Source organism: Piliocolobus tephrosceles, chromosome X, assembly GCF_002776525.5.
Source record: "Piliocolobus tephrosceles isolate RC106 chromosome X, ASM277652v3, whole genome shotgun sequence".
Classification (NCBI taxonomy): domain Eukaryota; kingdom Metazoa; phylum Chordata; class Mammalia; order Primates; family Cercopithecidae; genus Piliocolobus; species Piliocolobus tephrosceles.
The window spans coordinates 80,427,378-80,451,616 of NC_045455.1; the positions used below are offsets into that span (position 1 = coordinate 80,427,378).

The following is a 24,239-nucleotide window of genomic DNA, read 5'->3' on the forward strand; positions in this document are numbered from 1 at the left end:
AAGTCATAATGTCTTGCTCCTTAGAAATTTCTGTTCTGAAAGTTGAAAGTCTTTTAACATTTACTATTTTATTGATGCGGCTGCACAAGGCCTTTTTTTCTGTTCTATACATGCAGACAGACACTACATGCAATTTGATCACAGCTCTAGGCAAAGATTAAATTGGGCTGAGGAATAATGAAACCTCCTATTTCCTGGTGTCATATTCTAGAGTAAATATATTCAAGTTCCAATTACTTGAGTTTTTAATAATTTCCTCTTTTTTTTCAGAGTATGTAAATTTTAATAGCATATTCAATCTGAAAATCACTTGAGCTACTTTTCTTCTCCAAACAAAGAATTTAAGACACTGTGATGTGGACTTTTTCAAAAGTATTTATGCTATTAAACAGTACCTCTCACTCATGAGCAGTACTGAATATTTAACTTCTCTGGGTGCTTTTAGTTTCTTTCTTTTTTTTTCTTTTTTGGTTGCGTGAGAGCTCTAAATAAAACTGAGGATAAACAAGTGATCTGTTTGATACCACCAGTCCCAGATCTGGGTTACTAAATATTTGATATGAGGTTCCAGAATTTGCAAATGGTACGAATGCATGCATACACCCTCTCGTACTGTTTGCATTTCACGTTTCTTCTTTGAACCCTTTCAATAGTGATTTACATGTGTGTGAGCAACTGGCACATGTGTAAAGTGAAAAGGAATGCCCACTCTTCCAGATGTTCCTCAGTGCCGCTGAAGTTTTAAAATTTCAAGTTGTTCCTGCCCTCTATCTTGAATTCTTTCTAAGAAAATTCAGTGTAGAGGTAAATTAGCCTCTACATCTTCCATAGATGGTCAGTGTTCTTTGTTCTGAGCTGATATTCAGTCAGTAATTTTTGAAAGCAACAATCTCATAGTGATTCTCTATTAAACCAGACATTCTAGACTCTGTTTCCATTGTTTGTTCAAGATATAAGTCTATTCCAAACATTTGATTCCACAGTTTTCTTTTGGAATGGACTGCCAGCACGCTTGTCCATGAAAGGGACTGTTTTTCTCTTGCTGAGGGCTTACGGCTGCTAGAGAGACTGCCTATTCCACCGCTGTCATTTTGATTTTGTTTTCTTTTTTCCCTGGTCTTTTATTTTAATCAGTCTTTGGTTAAGTTTGCCTTGGTTGCTCAATATGGGTTTGTTCACAGTACTCTAGGAGTCTTACAATGACTAAGAGCAGGAACGTCAGGGCAATTTTCCAATTGACAAACAGCACATATTTGAGGGGAAATCCTATTTTAATCAAAGTTGGATAAATTCTGAAGCCTTATCCATATGAATTCATTAAAACCTCATCTAGGTGGATCTTAAAACACTCGTTAGTATTTGAAGATCAAAGATCCACTATTTTTTTTCCTAAATGTCATGATTGGACCACTTTGAATGCAATTTTGAATGCAAGTTTCTCAATTCATCACTAACACGGTTTCCATGGAAACTGCACAAACTGGTAATATACTTACAAATTGTAAAGTGGGCTGTGTAATGCTGAGTTATGCATTGGTTGCATGCTTGTTTAATCTTTACCGTTGCAGAGGTTTTTGTCTTTTTTAAAATAATCATCAACTTAATTCAGATTCACAATAATTGGCTGGTTTCAGAAAACTGTATCTTAAAAAGTGCCTGTCAGATCTACAGGACAATTCATATGTTAACCATCAACATTAATATTTCAAGCATAAAAGAGAATATCAATGTAGATTTCAGAGGTTGTTTTAAGAGAAACTGGTCTACCATACTATGTACATACATTTAGGCACCTTCTCCAGAATGCTTTTCTCTCATAAATATCTCTACCTTCTGGAAGAACTCGGCCAAGGTCAGTAGCCACAGGGTGGGGCTGGGAATTAGAAACTGGCTATTTTGGCCCCTTCATTTTGTTACTTTCAGAATAGCACTGGATATATCCAATTATATTGCATAAGCATTTATTCATTCTTAAAATGCAAAGGCTATCAGGGGACTATCACAGGAAAAAGAAATCCTGGCATTAAATAATATTCCAAAGTATGACTGCCAAGAAAGACTATTCTGCTATGAAGCAAAATAAGTGGGAGGTAGAAGAAAAAATTTTTTATAAATGATGCATTCTATAAAGACTATTTGATAATTTAATAATTTAATATAACAATTAATTTGCTCACATCATTAAAAGTTCAGGAATTGATGTAATACAGTGATGAATTCTATTTGATAGATTTACAAAAACTGATTTCAGCATAAATTTCATTCAAACAGAATTTTCCTGGGTATATATGCTCTCCCCAGAGACTACAAAATAATGTATTTTAAACTGCCTTTACCATGGGACTAATATTTTAGAATTACCTACACCCTTTAGAATTTTTTAAAAATTATTATTTAGGATGTAGTGTTAGTTTGTGGTTTGGTGGCCGGGGGGGGGGGGGGGGGGGGGAACCAACAGTTAAATAATTGGTTTTTAACTAGTACTTCTCATTTCTTAGTTAGAAACCTAATTACCTGCTGGAGATCACTGATGCTCATAAGAGAATCTATGACACTTTTTTCTTTCTTAGAATGACAAAAGAAAAAGAAAAAAGCATGCTGTCATAACCGGCAGCCTCTCTCACAGGTGTAATTTATGATATGAGCATAGTTTAACTTGTACTCATGTTCTGAACTGTAGTGTTTTTGGTTCTGGTTGTCATTTTTTTCTTCTGCTTCACACTCCCTACATTATTGAGACCAAAGAAAGGACAAATGATAACTTTATGTTAAGGTTGCAAGAGGGCCTCGAGTGGGTTAGGACAGTATTACTAGCTGGAGGTTCACTGGGATCACACACTCTCCTGAAGGAGGAAAGGTGCTCTGACATTAGGTCAAGCCACGGGATTAGGTGGAAGCTATTGCAGTCTTTAGAACTGCAGCATTCTGTACCTCTCAGAGACTCCATTGTCCCTCTGCTGCCTTTCTCAGTAGTCGGGGGATTTAAAAAAAGAGAGAGAGAGAGAGAAAGGGAAACAAAAGGTTATTAAAATGCAATTTATAGACATAAAATGAATTAGAGATGACATTTTAACGGTGAACTTTTTGAGAGCTGAGGGAAGAGAGAGAGGCATTATTAGATTTGCTCAGCTTGATGAAGAACCGATGACTAAGATGTCAGTTCCAATTTATTTTTCCTCATTTAACACTGTTTATTATTTTAACCAATAATTTTCCTAATGCTTTAAAGTTCTTCTTTTGCATTTTGCTCATGCAAATAGAGCATTTCAGTCTAATTGAACAAATCCATACTAATCAGCGTGCATATAATTGTGACGCTTGGAAGCTTAGTTCTAAAATGAGACCTGTTATATGACACTTTGCCTGTAGATGGCAATAGAAAGCTAATTACTAAGTAGCTGTCTGTGGCCAAGCATACACCTTCATCTTCCTGAAAGCAAGTATACTCAATTTTTTTCTCAATAAAAGGAAACGTACATTTTTTAAAAGATTAAAACCTCACATTGCATTTTATGAACACTTGGATAGCCTAGTTTATAATCAGAACACCAAATCCTCCAAGCAGTTTTTAGTTTAAATGCTTGGTGCCCTGGCATGTTTTTGAAATACCTTTGTGAATTCAGAAGTAGAAACTATCGTCAGCATCACAGCAGTAACGCACTTGAAAGAACACGTAAGCCTCTCTCTGAAGAAAGGTGTCCAAGTCGCATCCTCTCGCGGGCAGAATGGGGAAGCGGGCACGCAGCATGTTTAGTGTTCTTCAGGTTTGGGGGATTGAATCTTTTATTCCTAGGTAGCCAAAAGCTAACATCTTATTCCAGGATGAACAACTTTGAGAACTTCTCCTGTCTTCTATTTATTGTACTTTGTGTTAATCATAAGCATTTAACTGTACATATGCATTTTTAATATACAGTGAAAACTATTTTTTTGTTTTACTTCATTTTCCATATTTTCATAGAGAAAATATATTGACTGTTTTATACTCTATCTTTTTAGTTTAGAAATGTAATTAAGATTCACCTTTAATTAGATCATATACCTTTTATAAAAAGGAAAAGAAAAGATTCACCTTTAAGACTAGCTCTGCTTTTGAAGATTAACTCAGAAATGTAAATTGCTGTAATTAATGAGGTTTCAAAACTTGAGTCTTTTCCTCTTTCATTTCATAGTTATGAAGCCCTCAAATTTAAGCCTTATGCGGTAATACTCTATGGGGTCCAATCTGCTTTCTCTTAAGTGGTGAATGCTGATTTCGGTACTTTATTGAATTGTGAAGCATTTTCTATTCTATGGCATATGAAGAGGTGTTTGTATCTTTTGAAATTGAGAGGACATGATTAAAATGGTCATTCAAAAACTTGTTTGATGAACTAGATCTATTTGAGCAAATTGGCCTCCAAAATATTCATGAGGGATTAGTGTCATTTCCTGCCTTTTTGTTTTCAGTATGCAGACTTAGGATATTAGCTAGTTACCCTGCAGAAGAGGCATCGTAACTATATATACATATAGAATCAGTGAAGAACAGCTTGGTCTGGAGTCTTAATTCTTTAGCACAATGTTGATCCACTGAGTTGCCCCGTTTCTCTCTGCTCAGCTGGACCACGGGTTTACCATCAAGAGATCAGGGTCTTTGGACTACTACCAGCAACCAGGAATGTATTGGATAAGGTATGAGATGGTGCAGCTCAACAGTCAGTGTTTCCATGGCAACGTGCTGGCAGTCTCCATTAACCAGTTCCTTCGGTGGATAAACATGCTTTTGATTTGTTATCCAGTCCATATGCTGCTTTATCGGTTTCATTTTAATCTTGATTGAGATGCCACACCCCCTCATTCCTTTTTTTCACCCATTATTCACACTGACATTTGCCAGCTTTCTTTCCATTGCACATGCTCAGTATCAATTTTCCTTATGGTTAAAAGGACAGTATATTTAGTGCTAATGCCAAAGCATTTTCCTGATGTTGCTAATTAAAACAATGATTTCCAGTGCTCTTCTGTCCCTTAACAAATGGAAGAACAATAGCACGCTAGTGTGTGTTCTATAGAAGTATATACTGTCATTTTAAAGTCATCAAGCCCAACCTTGACCTGATTAGATGGATAACAATGCATTTACACTTTAGTAGTAGAAGCGCCTCAAAATACAATGGGCTATAGAATGCATTGTGTGTGTTGGTAAGCTTGTGTTTTCAAATTCTCCACCTTTTTGTTTTGTTTTTGTTTTATTGTTCCCTCTTCCCCCTGGAAATCCCTCTATGTATTAGCTATTGCATGAATTTATTTTTCAATATTTTGTAACTGTCAGATTATTTAGCTGGCTTATCTGCTCAAGCAAAAGGGATTATGGGAGGTATCGATTTTTTAAAAACTGGGTTAAGAATTCTATCCAATCGCTTACTATTCCAGTCAACTGCCCTGGCATTTCCTTCAAGGGGCATTGTTTATATCTCTTTAAGTTATCCACAAGCAGGATGGTTTTTGATGGTTTGAGAAATGAACTCTGAGAAATCCTAGGGAGCTTGTTTTCTCCATCTTAATGTTTCTGAAATGATCTCCAGGTAACGCTCCACATCTTAGTGTTTGAAAAAAAAAATTCCATTGGTTTTGGCATTTGTTTTCTCCAAATTATGGAGCCTATCTGTAGTAAGAGAGTAGCTGTCTGATATTGTTTCATGGTTAGACTGCAAAGTTTAACCAAAAAAAAATATGTATGTGTATATATGCATATATAATGTATATGTGTGTATACATATTATATATATATATATGATTTTAGCCCCAGTTGTTACTCCTGGTTATTTTTCTATAATCAGACACTCAAAACATAGTACACAGGAAAGCAGAAAGGGGCATACCTTGACAAATGATTCAGGTATACTAAAATCATGATCATTTCCAAATCTGTTTAAAGCAAGAAAACACCCAAAGCTCAATAAAATTTTCTAAGGTCATTTTTGACATAGAGGGCTATTTGTGTCTTCTCCGTTTATAATGCATGTAGGAGTTGCACATTCATTTATTTAGTTTACCTACATAATTGGCCTTATAGATGTAGAAAGAACTTAATTTTTGACTTTATTTTGGAGGGAGGAGGGTGAGGTCATCATAATTTGCCTTTGTGCAGACCCTTCTTTTTTGACTGTATCACAGAAGAGAATTCATCCATCTTTTACTTTTACCTGAAAGAATATATACTTCCAGAAGATTGCGCCTATCAGGAATGCACATCTCTATAAATTGTCACAAACTGAGCATGCCCCTGTAGGCAGCACCCAGGTCAGGCACGGAACATTCCTAGCACCCTGGGGGCTCCCTTCCAGGAGGGTCACTTCACCTCAAGGGTAAACATTGACCCTAGAGCTAGCCACATTAATTAGCTTTGGCTGGTTTTGTACCTTATATAAATTGAATCATACCATGTTCCATCCTTTTTAAATTATGTGTCTCTTAATGTCAGGAATATTAACCAGAGATATAAGTGTAAAGTTAATATACAATTAAAACTAGGCATCAAGTATGTCTAATTATAGTTGTGCACATTTGTATTATAAAAATTACACATATAAAGTCACCTAATTTCAAAAACCTCTGGAAAATTAAATTACTAAATTTATGGGATTAAGGATGGGAACTAAACCCCAAGTAAACACAATAATTAATAAACATAGCCAAGTATAAAAAGGCCATTTAACTAAAATCCTAGTGATGGCTCCCATCAGCAGACAAAATGACACATCCCTGAATAATGGGCAGGAGCAGATGGGAGATAATCTCTTTTTTCTTGCACACATAAACTGCTCTGTTTTCCAGCTGGGGCAGTAACAACAATGTTTATAGTTAGTGCTGTACCGAACAGCGCACCCAGTATGTAAAGCTAAATTGGAGAAATGATGCTAAAAACTCATCGGCATATATGCTTAATTAGGAAGTTTTATAATGCCATTTAGCCCCAGAACGTACACGCTCCCCTTACTGATTGCAAGTGCTTGCCTTTTATCTCCGCAGAAGTGGGAGCATTTGTCTAACCATGGTGGCAGCCAACTTTCTAACATAAACAATCATTCCAGGCGAGCATCCCCGCTCCCAATTGTTGTGTTTAAAGCGCTCATGGCTGTTTTTACTGCTCTAAGCAGAACACCTGGGAGTCGCGCTTGCTTTTTGTAAAGCAGATCACATAAGGGCACAGGCTGGGAAAACCATCACCTCAGGGTGCTCAGAATGGGTCTGTCCCTCTTACCTGGCTTTTTGGTGATTATAGACAAATGGTGGGGGTTGTTTTCCCCTTTCTCTCCATTCTCCAGCCTCATACCAGAGAGCTGCTTCCAAGGGAGCAGCATCCTTCACTTGACCCACGCGTCCAGGAGACTTTGCTCCTGTCACCCGGAGTCCAGGGGGGACGCTGCCCCGGGAATGAGCTCACTGGGCTATTCCACACTCTCCTGAGAAGCCACCATTTTCCCCTGCTGCAGGCCACTGGAAAACATTTGCATCCCGTTACATTTTCCCCTTCCTGGAAATGCGTCCATTATTCAAAGGGGACGTGGTCACACACATTTCTACCTTCCCAAGTGAAGCTGTCACCATGGCAGGTGCTATGCCCTGTAACACACGGGGAAGAATCCTGCACCTTCAGCACACAGAACTGGGCAACAGCCAGAACCGGGTAACTCAATTAAGTAAAACAAATATCAAAACAAGACATAAGCTAAACATGAGAAATAAGATAAAATGGGGAGGCGAGCTAGGACAAAAGGGTGGTTGAGTTCCCAGGCATGATGTAACTAAAATGTGCATATTGGATTCGAGCACCGTGCTGAAACAGTGAGTAATGAGGCAGAGCGGTGGCGGCCGCACGCCGTCTTTGCAAGGCTATTAAAAGCTGTCATGCTCTGTTGTTAAAAGGAATGGGGTCAGTTAAATGCATCTTGCTCCGCGCAGGTTTGAGAGAACTGTTCCCTTGGAAGCCAGGGAGAAACCTCCATGCGGTGTGAGAAGGGATCTAGGGCCAGCCTCGGTCAGAAGCAGCCAAATGTACACAGCAAGTTGCAATGCATTGCAGGTTGCTCGGTGGCGAGCTGTCCTGGCCTTGCTCCGCAGGGTGAGAATGCAGTCCCCGCGGAGAGCCAGAGCAGGGTTGGCAGGCAGGGCAGATGCTCCACCCACTCCGGAGGCTCCCTCTGTAACAGAAAGTTTGGGGGGGTTCAATTTAACACATCGAAAAGTCATAGGTTTAAACTTCAAAACCACTCAGACTGTGATTAGAGAGAAGTCTCAGGAAAGCAGTGAGGATTGGTCTTGCAGTTGTACCTTGATACCCAAGCATGAGCTATTAGGCCATAGTCTCAAAAGATGAGTGATACCTATACCTATGCCTGTAGTGGCATGAAGGTCACCAAGGGTCATTAGAAAGAACATGGGGATAGTGAAACATCTGCGTTACATTTCCCAACTCAAACAGGTTGCTCACGGAGTTTTTATTTTCTTTTGTTTTGTTTTCAGAGGCCCCTTAAGAGAGGATTCCAATGACATATAAGTCTTTTTAAAATGTAGCTTGCTTATTATTATAAACGAGAAAATGCCATGGCATTCCAAGTCTTAATCACTGAGTGTAAATTGAAGAGAGATTTTAACATTTTCCTAAGATTCCTGATGATTCCGGATCGACTGAAAATTGTGTAGTATCATATTTATTCTGCCCTTGCCTCAGAACCTCTTTCCCTCATTTTGACATAAAAGTAAACATCTGTGCTCTTTTCTTCATATTCATTCCTGCCATACTTTGTGAATGCTCCTTATTGAGGTCATTGAGAGGAGGGAGGTTTTATGAGGTATAAATGCGCAAGAAATCATACATAAAGAACTTAATTATAAGTATGACACATCTTTTATTAAGAAAGGGTGTGAGGCCGGGCGTGGTGGCTCAAGCCTGTAATCCCAGCACTTTGGGAGGCCGAGATGGGCGGATCACAAGGTCAGGAGATAGAGACCATCCTGGCTAACCCGGTGAAACCCCGTCTCTACTAAAAAATACAAAAAACTAGCCAGGTGAGGTGGGGGGCGCCTGTAGTCCCAGCTACTTGGGAGGCTGAGGCAGGAGAATGGCATAAACCTGGGAGGCGGAGCTTGCAGTGAGCTGAGATCCGGCCACTGCAGTCCAGCCTGCGCAACACAGCCAGACTCTGTCTCAAAAAAAAAAAGAAAGAAAGAAAGAAAAGAAAGGGTGTGAGTATTCATAGGCTGAAATAAACAATTTTCAAATATATGTCAGTCACATGACACTTTTAGAAATTAAAAAGTCTTGGAGGCTGGGTGTGGTGGCTCACACCTGTAATCTCAACACTTTGGGAGGCTGAGTCTGGTGGATCACCTAAGGTCAGGAGTTCAAGACTAGCCTGGCCAACATGGTGAAACCCCATCTCTACTAAAAATATAAAACATTAGCTGGATGTGGTGGTGGGCACCTGTAATCCCAGCAACTCAGGAAGCTGAGGCAGGAGAATCATTTGGGCCAGGGAGGCAGAGATGCAGTGAGCCGAGATCACACCACTGTACTCCAGCCTGGGCAACAAGAGCAAATCTCCATCTTAAAAAAAAAAAGTAATGGAGATTGAGATTAAATTAACTTAATTAAAGATTGGCAGCCCAGTGTACAGAGAGAGTGTGGCTTTGGAGTCAAGAAGCCCTGGGTTTAGATCTAGTCCACACCATTTCCTGCAGAGTAACCGTGGGCAAGTTACATTCTTCGTCTGATTTTCAATTTCCACACCTACAAAAAGGAGAAGAGTGTTATCCACCTTCAAACTCTGTGGTGAGGATTAAATTAGCCTGCCTGTGCAAAAGTGCTTTCACACACCCCAGCCCAAAGAAGAAACTCAAAAAAAAAAAAAAAAAAAAAAAATTGATATATGTTTCCCTGACTTTCAAGAGCAAATCACTCACTCCACAGATTTTCCTGAGAAAACTGATCTCTCTTCAGAGAGAGGCATTTGTTATTAAAGTAGAATCATGAACTTTTTTAATGCTCTGATTAGGGTAAAATGCTCAGTACTGTATATGTTATATTTCTTGTGAGTATTTATGGCATTATGTTTTACCTGAAGTAGCTATAGCCAAAAATTCTGATGAAGTATAAGTTTAAAATGTGATCCTCTAGGACAGGAATTGGCAAACCACGGCCAATGGGCCAAATCTAGCCCACTTCCTTTTTTTGTAAATAAAGTTTTATTGGAACACAGTCACACACATTCATTTGCAAACTGTCTATGGCTGCCTTTGCCCTACAGCAGCAGAGTTGAGTAGTTGAGTCAGAGAACCATGTGACTTACGCAACTTAAAATATTAACTATCTGGCCCTCTCCAGAAAAGTTTTCCAACACCCTTTCTAGGGGGAAAATATGTCTAAATTAAAAGGCACCATCTGTACAAATGCACATTCCACAAGAACAGGATTAGGGCTTATTAAAAACTATATCTCCACTGCCTAGTAGAAAATGCCTTCAATAAATATTTGTAAAGTTAACAAATAAATGATTGAACTCTCCAAAGAAGGGACCATTTTTTCACTGATTTTCAGGATAGACACGTTTTTGGATCTATCAAAGTTTGGGCAATCAAATCACATATGAGATGCTCCAGAATAACATCCCACTTTTAGCAATCCAGGACTAAGCTTTTTGGCAAGGTTAAAATGGTTTGTGCAATAAAAGGAACTACCCCTGACTCACCTGCTTTGTAGGCACTATATTTTCATAGATTTTTTTAAGGCAAACTGCTTTTGGTTGCTGTTTAGTTTACTCATCTGATGGAGAGCAAACACGGCAACCCCACTGAGGTTGGGCTCCTATAAGAAAATCAGGGGCTGTTGGGAAGAGGAAGCACACAAATTTTGTCCTGAGCTCAACCCCCACCAATTGGCTGTAATTTTAACTGTCTGATGGGGGAGGCCATCAGAAACCCACTGCAGAGCTAGGCCAATTTAAGACTCTATTAATAACCAGGTCAGCAGGAGAAGCCTATGTTTAAGATTAGTAGTGCAGAAGCCTGAGGTCAGCTCTCCCAGGAAAATGGGGAATAATATTTAAGATAATCATGCCAAGAAAGTAAGCAGCTTGGAAGGCTACTCAGTTGCATCCCACGAAGGCCTCCCTTTGCCATTTTAATGGTCGTCTTTAAGAAAAGCCTTGCCATGTCTTCAGATACTGTGTCATTTCTGGCAAGACCTCAAAAGGATATGAAAGCAAAACAAAACAACTGCAATAAGCATGAGAGTAAGCCCAATAAAATGAGGAGGGTGGCTATTTCAATCGATTTGTCAGTTTAATTTTACTAGCAAGCAAAACATTTCCAAACTGACAAGCAAATCGTAATGTAGTCCCCGCAGAGTGAGGGTAAGCAAAAGAAAGGGTTCCTGAGATTAATGTCCCAGCAGCTGCATCCCCAGTTCGGTCTCCTAGGCAGTATGAATAATGGATGGACTAAAAGGCAAAATGCACAATAATGTTCTTTTATTAATGAAATGAAGACTGTATGTGATGGCTAGCAATAAATTAAGAAAAGCAAAAAAGGAAAAGCAGTCAACATTTGCCTCTGAAAAATGCAGTTACTTAAATCCAATAATTACTGCCATGACAGAAAACATTGCCTCACAATGAAAATGAGTACATCTCTTGTGAATCCTGCAAGTATTACAGAACAGAAATATGTTTGGTCCATAGACTGTAAGGCCTATTGTTTGCTAAGAGAAAAACATAACCCATTAAGTAGATTGATGGTGATATTAAGCATATTCATAGAATTTCATAGGTGAAAGTTTCCCTAGAGAATCATGCACAATAACCCCCCTTCAGTCTATGGACCTGGAAATTGGGGCTCAGTGTGGTTAGAAAACATATCCAAGGTCATATAATTAGCTGAGCTAGGACAAAAAGCTAATTCTCCTGACTTCCACCTACTGCTGCTTCCAAGGGGATTAAACTTAAGCTACCAGACAAGACAAGCATTAGAGACATGGGGTGACTCAGACTGGCAAAATCTAAGCTAATGCTTCAATTCATGTTCTTGATTATTCCTGACCTTCCTCCTCTATGCTATGTTTTTCCTTTAACATTACAGACATACCAGATGGGTAGTTCATATGTCTTTATACTGAGTTTCCAAATTTAATGTCAGAACAAAGGATTTAAACTATCTGAGCACATGTGGAGGATACTGTCATTTCATTGTAACAGAATAGGCCACTGGCCAAATTCAGTAGATGTATCCTTTATGGGAATAAATCTGATAATAGGCAAGCACTGTCTTTTAGTTATGTATGCCTGGTGTTATGGCAGGCACCAACATGATGGGGAGGGATTTCTCTAAGATTTTCAGCTACCACGTGTGCAACCACCTGAGTTGCTGAGGTGGCTGGCATTATTTTACCATTCCTCTGTTTTCACACTTGATCTGGCATCTGCTAAGGGTTTTGTGATAAGCCAGGGCTTACAGTTCACGGTAGAAATATGCAGTGTTTCTTCTGGGTAGGACAGGTTTATATTAGTCCATTTCTCTATACCATTTTATTTAATCAACCATGTGTTCTCTCTTTACCAGCTTCCCCCAGGCCATCATTACTCAGCTCCCACCCAGTACACAGCGTGGCAGTCTCTATCATGCACATATTTGAAGTAACTAGGTTAGAGCTGCATCCTTGGTTACCACTGGTCAACTCCAGAATCTCAAGAGAGTTCTTGCTTACCTCTAACCTGTGATAATTAGCACCAAAATGTGATAACGCACTCTTCAGAGTCTCTTAGGATCTCTTAATGAAGTGGTAACTTACTAAGGAAACACTTGGGAATTCTACTGCAAGCCTATTCATGTAGGTTCCGACAAAGGTACAAACTATGAACAAAATAACTAATAAAATAATAAATCCATTAGGAACTCTTAAGTGTTCATGGAGCCTCAAGCCTATACCTGAGGACATCCTTAATTTACAAAAATAGGCATTAAAAAGAGACCCTATTTGCTTGATGTCTGGGGATTTTTTTGTGACTGATAAAGAGTAAAGCTAGCCACGCACACACAAACAAAATCATGTTGACTCTTGAGGACTCCCCCCTGACCCCACCAACAAAAATAGTAAAGGTGCCTTTTAGAAGTGGTTGAAAGGGCTCAGAATCTGAAGCTGTGATGCAGGATTTCAGAGGAACAAATTATGTTTCAAATGCTTTTTTTCTTTTTCAGGGGCGGGGAAGACATTTTCAATTGGATTACATATTTTATGACAATACCTTGTGAAACTTATATAGTAGCCTATAGTGCTATTTCCTTGGTAACTTCATCTGTCCCAAACTGCATATCTGGGCTATCAAATTCATTTGGAAAAGATGAACTGCACCTGTTTTAGAGTCAAGTTAATTTTGTGGCCACAAACTTCTAAACATCATACGTTATGGTGTTTAGTATGATAAGAAATTAGACCACAGTAAATGCTTGTTGGATGAGTGAATTCGTAAGAGAATTTTAACTTTATCTGACATAAGAATTTGGTCATATTTGAAACATAAGTTATAGTCTTAAATATTGACTCTTAATACTTTTAACTTCTTACTCTTTTGTGTTAGAGTTGCTTTGAATTCTATTTTTTGCTATTGTTATTATTCAGAAAGTATACAGTCCCCTAAAATGATGCTATATTAATTAAGAAGTATTTAATACACACTTAATATGTGTGCCACAGTCTACTCATCATCTGGAAAATGCAAAGAAGTTTCAAATTCTCCCATAGAATAGTTGGCAAGGTATTTGGGGAATATGCAAAGAAAAAAAAAATAGAATGTTAGTGTGCAATTAATTCCCAAAAGTTTGGTCAAAACAATTTTTGCCTAAGGAGTTTAGAAAGAAAAAATATGGTACAGAAGGTAAAATTTGATCAAGTCTTCAAGAATAAATAAATTGGCAGGGCGCAGTGGCTCACACCTGTAATCCCAGCACTTTGGGAGGCCAAAGCAGGTGGATCACCTGAGGTCAGGAGTTTGAGACCAGCCAGGCCAACATGGTGAAACCCCATCTCTACTGAAAATATAAAAATTAGCCGGGTGTGGTGGTGGGCGCCTGTAATCCCAGCTGCTTGGGAGACTGAGGCAGGAGAATCACTTGAACCCAGGAGGCGGTGGTTGCAGTGAGCCAAGATGGTGCCACTGCACTCCAGCCTGGGCAACAAGAGTGAGACTCCATTTAAAAAAAAAAGAATAAATAAATTTGAGTGAGCAGAGTGAGGAAGAGAGGTAATTTCATGTTGGCAAGTACCTTGAACCAAGAGGTAGATGTGAGAATGATTAAAGCACGTTCAGAGATATATCAGTTTGGACTGTTTTTATGGCAAGTGAAGAAAACCAAAACCAAACTGACTTAAGCAAAAAAGGAAATGTATTCTTTTACATAACCTGAAAGGTTCACAGGTTGAGTCTGACTTTAGTGATGGATGGATCCAGCACTCAGTTAATGCTTGGTTTCTTGACATCTCCAGTCCTGCCCCCCTGTACTGGCTTTAGTTTTGGAATTCACATGGTACCCAGGATGGGAGAAGCAGCTCCAGGCCTGCCAGCCTCTCAAAATTGGGGTTCATTATAAATGTGAAGTTCCAGCAAAAGTCTTACCACGTCCTATTGACGGAGTCGGGTGCCCATCTTGGGCCATTCATGGATATTGGGGAATGCAGTAAATTCAGGCTTACTCCTGAGTCACAAGCCCACCCCAACCCTACTCCCAGAGATAGGAGTAGGGTCAACTTCATTGGAATCATGGAATGTGGCAGTGAGGAGGTATCCAAAGAGAAATTAAAGTATAGTTAACCATAGGCAGAGTAAACAGATGTTGTGCTTGAAAATCAAGTGTCCACTAAAGGAAGACAATGACTCTACTTATGCCATAGGATCATTTTGAGTAATAATAGGTACTACACCCTGGAAGTTTTTATTGGAAGCACATGGCAAAGGCTGGGCCAAGGAAAGAAATTGGGCTTTATGAGGAGCTGTAAATAAATTAATTGGACCTTGTAGAAATTGACCTGACAGCTGTGTGCAGAATGGACCAGAAGGTGGGTGCTCCAGAGAGAAGCAGATCACCTCTATTATATTTTCTCATATTTCAAAAGCCACAAAGTTTTTGAAGAAAGAGAAACAGGTTGCCTTCATTGTTTCCCATCTTTCAAATGCCACAAAGTTCATGGAGTGTCTACTGTGTGCTGTGAACTGTGGAAAACACAGAGACGATATCCAAGGCTTGACCTTGGTCCTCCAAAGAGTCTACAATGTGGTAGGGAAAACAGTTAATTAGGGTCAATTATGGTGCAGGCAGGATGAACAACAATAACGATACTAGATTGTCATGGAAATAGAGAAGAAAGAAGTTCCTAAAATACTTTCTCTAAGCAGAGTGGGCGGGGGGCCGAGAAGGAAAGACCTGTGGGCAGTGATGCCCTCTGGAACATCTCTGAGAGCAAGTCAGTTGGGAGTCCTCAGTGCTGGTTTGAGAATATTATGAGGACCTGAGGGGTAGAAAACTGCACCTCTGTCATCAGACTCAGGTCTCCTTAGGAGTTTACGAGCGTCAAAATTCAGAATGTGTTCACGGGATTGTCCACATGGTGGATCCTGTCTGCTTCTACAAAGAGAAGTTTCTCGGATCATCAATGTGGAGAAGCCACTGTCTTTTGGCCTTTGATACTACCTGTGGCCAATGTCTTTCCCTAGCTCATGCTGGCTGGGAACAGAGAAGGGATGAGCTTCTGGGAGTGCAGTGACTTTAATTTATCATTTCAATAAACTTCAGAGTAAATGGGAAGACACTGCTTGGGCTTTGCACAGGAGAAGATTGAGTTCTGTTCCTAGTTAGCAATGCATATGGGCAAGTCTCTCCACATGCCTAGGCCTCAGCTTCCCTGCCTGTAAAGACAGAGCATTGGACAAAAATGCTTTATAAACCCTCATTCAACTCTAAGAGTCTGCAAATCCAATAGAGACAACCTTGAACCACTTATTCCATGACACATGCCCATGACCATGATACATTTCCAAGAATAAGTGTCATGAGCATCCTGGGGATCCATGCACCTGAAAGCTCAGGAGCCTTTGTACATGAGGCCTTATCTACAAAGGTGAACATTTAGAAAGCTACTGACTAGGGAAATCTGTAGGAGTGGCCAGAACTGACTGCTTCAACAGGTACAGGGGAAGGGCTTTCTAGGCAGGACAAGTAAGGAAGGGAATATGATTGTGCTTATAAGGATTTGCAGAAATGAAGGTGAAAATGAGGGTGAGGGGACCATCCAAGCATGGACTCAACATTAAGTGCCACCGGCTTCTGCATAAACTGAATTACAGTATTTGTGGAGAATGGTGTATTTCAGTGGCTGCAGCTAAGAGTGTGAAGTATTAAGTGGATAATGGGGAAATGAAGTAAATATCAAGAGGGCGCCAGTGAAACTAAAGGAAGGAGGGAACGTACTGAGTTAAGTTCTAACGTGGGCTTTGTGCACATTGCTTTTCTATAACCTGCAGTTATTTGATTTTAAAACAATGTCTTACATCAAGTTGTAAAGAAAAGAACACCTTACATTTCTGGGAGTCTTGACTGTTTAGAAAGCATTTGCACATCCATTTCTACCTATAGCAACTCTATGACAGTGGAAAGGTGCTCCTTATTTAAAAGATGAGAAACCCGGGTGAATGGTCAGCAATGGACAGAGTGGGACGCAAAATCCCTGACAGAGTGGGACGCAAAAACCCGATGTGCTTTTCTTCCTCACATCTGACCGCCTCTGTTCACAAGTCAGAATTAATTTCAATGCCAATGACTTTTTTCTTTCTCAAGGAGGTAGAAATAGAAAGATTTCTTATGACCAAGAGGTATTTATATTACTCTTGGATTAACTACAAAATGCTTTTTATGTAAGGCAGACTAAATAGACGTCTGTTTTTTTAACAAACATTCAACTCTACACAAACAGAACATTTCAGTTTGCTTTGAAAGCAAAATACCATGTGTTGTAACTTTACAATGTTTTAAATAAAGTTAGGAATTTGGGTTTATGACACTGAAAATATCATAAAGTCAATAGGTATAAGACTAACAACTATATGAGCGTCCTTAAAAATTCAACAAGTAGAATCAAAGGTAGACGTTTCAACAGACCAGTTACTGAATCATTGTATTAACAATCTAGTGAGACAAGAAGTGAATTATTGAAGTTTATCTTCCTCATTGGTTTGTAACACTGTTCATTCAGTGGGTGGATAGTTTCTAAAGTAGAGCAGTTCAGCCTAACGAAGCCATTTACTGTACTGGTTCTACACACTGCCTCTCTTTATCTCTTTATTACTTCGTTTGGAACTTTGATTGGCCTATTTTAGATCTAAGATTGCCCTAATGCTATACTGCAGTTGTATGGGGGGCTTAGTTTTCGCTTTGTTCTCAGAACCAGGCTGGCTATAAATTTATCTCTGTTCTTTGAAGGAGCTAACAGTAAATTTTCAAGAGGAAAAATGGTGGCGTATATCCCCATAGAGGAAAAGTAATCTCTTAAAAGCAGAATAACCTCCAGGCTACATCCTTTGAAAGAGGGATTTTCAAACAAGAACGCGTTCAACTTTTATATGCGTTCTATATTTTTCTTCAGACCTCATACCTACTCTTCTGCTTTCTGTGTAAGGTTTCTCTGTAATGACCCCATTTTCCCCCACACCACTAAATCTGTGATGAAGTCATGCCATCCCCCATTCTGATGTCATGGTAACTTCCAGAGCTACAGGCAGATAGCACATCCGGGGACTCCTCGGAGGTCTCCTCAGGAAATTGACGCATAGAGACTGGGAGTTGGAATACCTATAAAACTGAATCTCAGTTTCATAAATTACCACATACTACGATGAAAATGAACTTTGTAAAGTGAAATGCGTGGGAAGGTTTCCACTTGGTTTAATTGCATTCAAAGCAGTGTTCAATTTCAGGCATTGGTTTCATTAAAATTAAACCAATCCTTCCCAGAAATTCATCCACACTCCCTCATCAACAAATAATAAGATCATTTAGAGTGAGGAGGTGCTAAAAGAACAGGATGAGCCGTGGCTCCATTTCCATGTCTGACTGACAACTTCATCACCTTTCATCTGTATTATGCAGCTACCCGAGCTGCATGTTAATTGAAGTTGCCCAAGGGGGATTTTTACACACAGGACTCAGGCACCCCTTTTCAGAGAAGATGGGGGTGTCCTCTGGCTAGCCTAGGAGCCACCAAGGGTAAATAAATGTGGAGCTAGCAAAAGTCTGGGGAGGGGTGGGGAAGGGTCAAACCCAGTACACCATCCATCCTGCCTGTGCCTGCAGATGTCATGACCAGGTCCCTTAAAGACCTGGATTTGTGGGGAGCAGAGGGCTCCCTGAGAGTGGTGACTGTCAACAAAAAGTGTGCCATGATGGACAGGTGAACTTGGCCAGTGTGTTTTTTCTGACCTCAGAAAGTTCTAGAAAGAGTTTGTTTTGCCATTTCCCTCGCCCTAATTGTCCTCTTTCTCATTTTATGCCCCTGCTAGACCACCGCTCTTGATAAGGAGAGGCAGGTTTTCCGACGAAGACGCAACCAGGATGTGAGGAGCCGGTACAAGGCGCAGCCAGCTCCTCCCGAACTCAACTCGGAATCGGAAGACTACTCCCCAAGCTCCTCCGAGACTGTTCGCTCCCCCAACTCGCCCTTTTAATAAGACCCTTTTACTCAAAGTCCTAGCTTAACCCTTTGAGACTCTGAGATTTTTTTCCCCCAAAATTTGTGTACAACAGTTTCATCTGATCTATCTAGCGCTCAATGCTTGAATGGCAGAACTGAAAGTGTTTTCAGGTATCTTTGTAGCGGTTTCCCTTTACTGAATGAGATGACAAGTGGTGATTGTGAAGATGGTAATTTGCTGCTAATAGAGTCCTCAAAGGGTTAAGGCCAATTTGCAATTTTTTTTTAAACTTAGAAGCAATGAATGTTTTCATCAGTCAAGCTAGGATCTGCAGTATGTAATATAGCACTTGTTAACCCTCTGAGTGCATAGAATTTTACTGAGAATTCTTGTTGGGGAATTTTTCAGGTCTTTGGATGTATACACACATGTTTCTTGATTTTACTGCAGATCAAGGGGTGTTGTTAGATGCTGAAATGTCCAGAAAAGAAGGACATTTAGAATGATATCTTGTTTGTCCTTTTCTGTGGGTTTAGAACATGGCAGGTTTATAACTGCGACACACGCACTATTCTTTCTTCTTCACAATCCTATTCAGAAACAGATTTTTTTTTCGTTAGAGATATGACTGTCAGTTGCAGTGAGTTCTGCATCCCAAGTGGAGGGAATTGGGTTTGTGGCAAAGAGCTTGACCCCGGAAATAGATGGTGCCCCCCCAAATTGTCTCCACATGAAGATGTACTGATGATGCCCCAGAAATGCTGCTTCCATATCAGCTGCTGCTAGCACCAGCGCAGACTCTCAGGGAGTCACCATAGCTTGTCTTGTGCTTGGTGAGTGAGGGTCTCTCTACTCAGTGTCAGACATCTACAGGAAAGAAACAACTGGTGGAAAAGAGCAATAAATTGCCCGGTGCTCTGCAGGGCTGGAATTTCGAACAGTAAGAGGGAATAACATCCTGTGCTTTTTCTCACCTGCTTCCACGCACTGTGGTCATCACTGTGCAATCTACATCTAGTATGAAATCCACACATAGGAGAGCTGGGGCACAAGGAGCCTGGAGGCAGGTGCTTTGCAAGATGGCTGAGGAGAAAGCACACTGGGAACACAATCCAGAATGTTCTAACAATAAGTTTTCAGTGAATAAACCACTGGCAAGACAATTCCATGTGCACCTTTAGGTTACCTATATAGTCTCCCAGGAAGATCAGGATGAAAGACCTAGATGATATCCCTGAGGATAAAACCTCCATCTCCTAAAATGATTTTTTTTAATACCACTGTCTTTAGCTGTCCAGGAGGTCATAGTGTTTTTTCTGTCTTTGGGCCAAGTCCTGTCTGAGACCTGTATTTTCACTCCTGTCACCAAATCGATCTCCCTAGTGCAGAGTCTCCAGGCCTGAGTTTCTTCTGGAACAGATTCCATTTTAGAATGGGGATTCGCAGGTTCTGGGCATCACCGCAGTGCTCAGAGAGGATTCTCCTGGCGTGTCTTAGAGGCAGGTGCCCAGCTCAAATGTGCTCCCAAGGTTTGCTGAGCTCTGGGATCCATGAGACAACCAGGGAGGGATATCTCATGAAATTTGCATCTGGTGGCTGAACAGTACCTATGTTCTCTGTTTGAATATATTTTAATACCTGAGAGTCTTAAAATTTGTGAACAACGTTTCTATAGTCCTTTATTTTCAAATGCACATTGATCTTCACTTGCTGCATTTTTACTCTTCAACCCTGAAACTATGGTCTACATTAATATGGATTTTTAAATCACATGTCATTACTTTCGCAACGCCATCTCCAAAATTTTTTCTCTTTTACATTTAGGTTCATCTCTGTGGTCTGTGTTGTCCTGACATGTAAACAGCATATTATTTATGAAGGGTTTTTTCCCCCCTTTCGGAGCATCCAGAAGCGATAACACACAAAATCACAAAGTAGCATAAATTAGTAAATTAGTTGAGTTGTTTTTTGGGGGGAGGTGGGGGTGGGGGGCACAGAACACCAGAAAGAGTGTTGGTGTGTAGGTAGATTCCATATTAATGAGGAACACTGAATTAGTCGGAAATTATTGCTTTCTCTAGAAAGATAAAGCAAAGCGCTATTCCAAGGCTGTGGAGTAGCTCTACAGCCTGGCCTCAACTCTAAAAGTATGAAGAATGCAATGGGCAGAGACCTACCTGCAGTGGACTGTCATTTTCCTTTCTTTCTCTGAATTACTGCTTTTTCTGTGGGCATTAACTATATTGCTACAGCATCTAGTGTACTGAGCCTGCAGTGCATGGCTCAGGCCTTTTCTCATCGACGTCAGGGGGGACTCTGGACTGTGTGAAGCTGGGGAGTGTTTCTCAGCACACTGCAGAAGGGCAGCTCAGAAGAATGCAAGGCCCATTCATCATGGGGATCCCAGCACATCACTGTAGAATTTGAGTGATCTGTGCTGAATAAAGAGTGGAATGTGACCAGTCAAGTAGAAATCTTGAGTAATCAGATGGAATGCAATCTTTCTCACATTAAGCTACCAAGATCCTGAATGTCAGAGATGTACTCAGAGGGTTAACAGACAAGCACAAGGCATGCTGACTACATTGTTGTATCCAGATTGCTTTGCTTTTAGCCAGTGCTTTCTAATTTTTTTCTCGACCTTCTTGGGATAGTTCAAGTTTGAAATAATTAAGTGGTGGTGTTCTTTAAGGAACTTCTATAACCAAATTGATCTTATTTTTGATTTCACTTATCATAGAACAAATATGTATCATTATGGCAGTGTATCTATGTAATTATCAATTTAATCATCACCACAAGTGTTTCCATATTTTTTCCCAAGTATTTAATATAGCTCTCTTATGGTGGTGGCCTGGTGATGGGGACCATCTTTCTTTTACTGACACATGACCAACCATATGGTATTTTCAAGGGAATTTTAAGATTCATCTTTTCAGTTTGATAGTTGACTAGTTAAGGAAGAACTCTTTCATTACTTGCATCGTGTAAATCATCTCTGTAGACATGTGTTCATATTAATGAACACATTTTTTTCTCAACATTGTAGCAGAAATCATTTTATTCGTCATGATCAATGAATATGTGATTTGCTCCAGATCGTTAGAAGGAAAAGTAAGATTTCAGTCATCAAAAATGTTTTTACCGTAGCCCTCATCTAACTTACACGTGGTGCATATTAAAATAAACAGAGGAAAAAAATGTGAATAAACTACTGAAAACACTTGGTGTTTTGTGTTCAATGAGACCTTCCTGCAACCTGCTCCCCATGGGTGGCAGTTAACAGGCCCGTCAGATATTGTTGAAAGAAAGCAGTATATCCGTGAATGAAGGCTAAAATTGCAATCCTTCACCCTTTGAGGCGTATTTCAGTTGAAAACAAAACGAAAAGAAAATTTGACTTAGAGGGTCACGGAGCTCCCATATGAGCAAGTCTCAAGCACATTAAATCACGGTTGTTTACTGGCCAAGGGCGTCCATTAGACAACTCTGTCCCTTGCGCTGAAGCTCAACCGTGCTGAGGGAGAGCTTTCTTAATATTACTGTGTTGCTCCTAGCCCTTCTCTGGGTTAGGATCTGTCAGCATTTCTATGATAAACTCCTATTCTCAAAGGTTTTTAATGTGACCATAAAAATGTGCCCCAGGCTGAAGTTTGCTATACAGGGCTGTACCAAAGAGTGAAGGTTTACTTCCTTCTCTTTCCAACTTCTTCCCCGTTCTCCGAAGAAAAGAACAACAACAAAATCTGGTATCATGCCTCCTTAATAGTGATTTCAGAATTTTGGAAAGCAACAAAATCCAAGATGGTAGTTTTAATGTAGTTACCCATTCCGATATGTTTTTTAAATTTAATGGGTCACCTGGCATATATTGTAGATAACATATCTTTTCTGTAATTTGTAAGTCAATAATTTTTTTAACTGCTAGATGATATTTTTTGGTTTTTTTGCCCAAGGATTTTAAAAGACTTGAAGTTGGTCAGTTCAAAACTCAGATTTTTTTTACATATTGTCTGCCATGCCCATCAGGAGTTTGGGAAAAATATTCTCACACAGACCCTTACTTTGCATGCAGTTTAGAGGGTCAGATATGTGCTTCTTCTGGGGATAGAGATTTCCTTAATTGTCAAATTTCGTGGAGCCATTCTAGTCTGTTGGGGAAAATAGTGATTAAAAGCCCTTCCAAAATTAACATTTTTGACAATTCAGATATGATAAGAAGCAGAGGAGAGTAACACACTTTACTGTTTTCTTGCTTAAAGGCAAACAAATCAATGAAACTTGAGGCCACATTAAACATTTGATAACTGCAAATGTGCTTTAAAAATTGGTTCAATGGTGCTTATACATGAAACAGTAACAAATGGGGTTCCTAGGACTGTCAGAAGGAATCTTTAGTTTGTATGTAATTACATACTAGAGGAGGAGGTGCTTTTAAGCCTGTCTTTTATTTTTAATCATCTCAAATATGCAGCCATTCATCCAGTAACATTAAGGGTCATAAACCGGTGGGAAACAGGAAATTCAATGGAGAGGCTTAAATGCCTCTGGTTAGAGTGGAGGTTTTTGTTTGTTGTTTGTTTATTGTTGGGCTTCAACACTGAGCATCATTTCTGTGATCAAGTTTCTAACTGGCATGTATTTTGATCATGACGTTTACCATATCTTGCCCATACAGACAAATGAGAGATCTAGTTTCATTTTTTTCCCTGAAGAAAGAGCACTCTCTAAAATTAAATCATACCTGTAAATTTCTTCAGTATTTGTTTCTGTTCAATGAAATTGAGGCCCTTGATGTTGCTTTAATGTAAAAGTGTCTATTTTTGTCTGTGATATACTTTATTCATTTAAAGTAAGTAATAGTTCTAAAGTCTTCACTGTTGCTACTAAGAGAAAATAGAATTTTAAAGGTGATGATAAAAATGCTATAATGTCAGTTCATTCCAGTCCAATCAAATGTAGTGAGAAAAAGTCCTTGAATAGTTCTCTAGGGACAATTTCTCACTTGCCATTGACATTAATCTTTGGTGTATTCTCAGAAAAAATAAAAAGAAATTGAAACTGGTCCAAGGTTATAGTCATATCCTCGATAACTTTTGAAAAAAATTTTATTAGGAAATTAATACTGGCCTTTTTCATTCTGGCTGAAAGAAAATTATTAAAGGATTAGTTGAGTGTGAAATTAAATAGTATTTTGCTCATACATACTAAAAAGGTGGGTAGGACTTGATGCATTTAAACAAGTTTCTGAAAGGTTTCAATTTGACTCAAGAAAAAAATTCAATGTTTCCTTTAAAAATACTGAATTTATCACTTGCTGCATAGATCAGATGACACAGGTTAATCTTTGATTTTCAGAATCCTAATGAAATAACTTTGGAACAATTTGTATCCTTAATTAAAGGTGGAATGAGATCCAATTTTTCCCCCTAATCCTTCCGTTTAAGCTAATACATGTAGGTTAATGAGGAATGAAATCATCTGTGATATAGTATGTTCATTTATCAACTGAGCTTTTTTGAT

At 39.4% G+C, this 24,239-nt stretch overlaps 1 protein-coding gene across 6 annotated transcripts in view; it reads left to right on the plus strand.

Annotated features, from left to right (window-relative positions):
- Positions 1-23,754, plus strand: part of DCLK1 (doublecortin like kinase 1) — a 356,733-nt gene extending 332,979 nt beyond the window's left edge. For 3 of the 6 annotated variants that reach the window (XM_023208816.2, XM_023208815.2, XM_023208818.1), the window contains one exon: positions 18,585-23,754. In XM_023208816.2, the coding sequence (XP_023064584.1) occupies positions 18,585-18,749 (165 nt within the window). In that variant the 3' untranslated portion in view covers positions 18,750-23,754. Of the gene's footprint in view, positions 1-4,600; positions 4,675-18,584 lie in introns of all 6 variants that reach the window. The other 3 variants (XM_023208817.2, XM_023208819.1, XM_031934954.1) reach the window with 2 other exon arrangements.
- Positions 23,755-24,239: the final 485 nt, after the last annotated feature.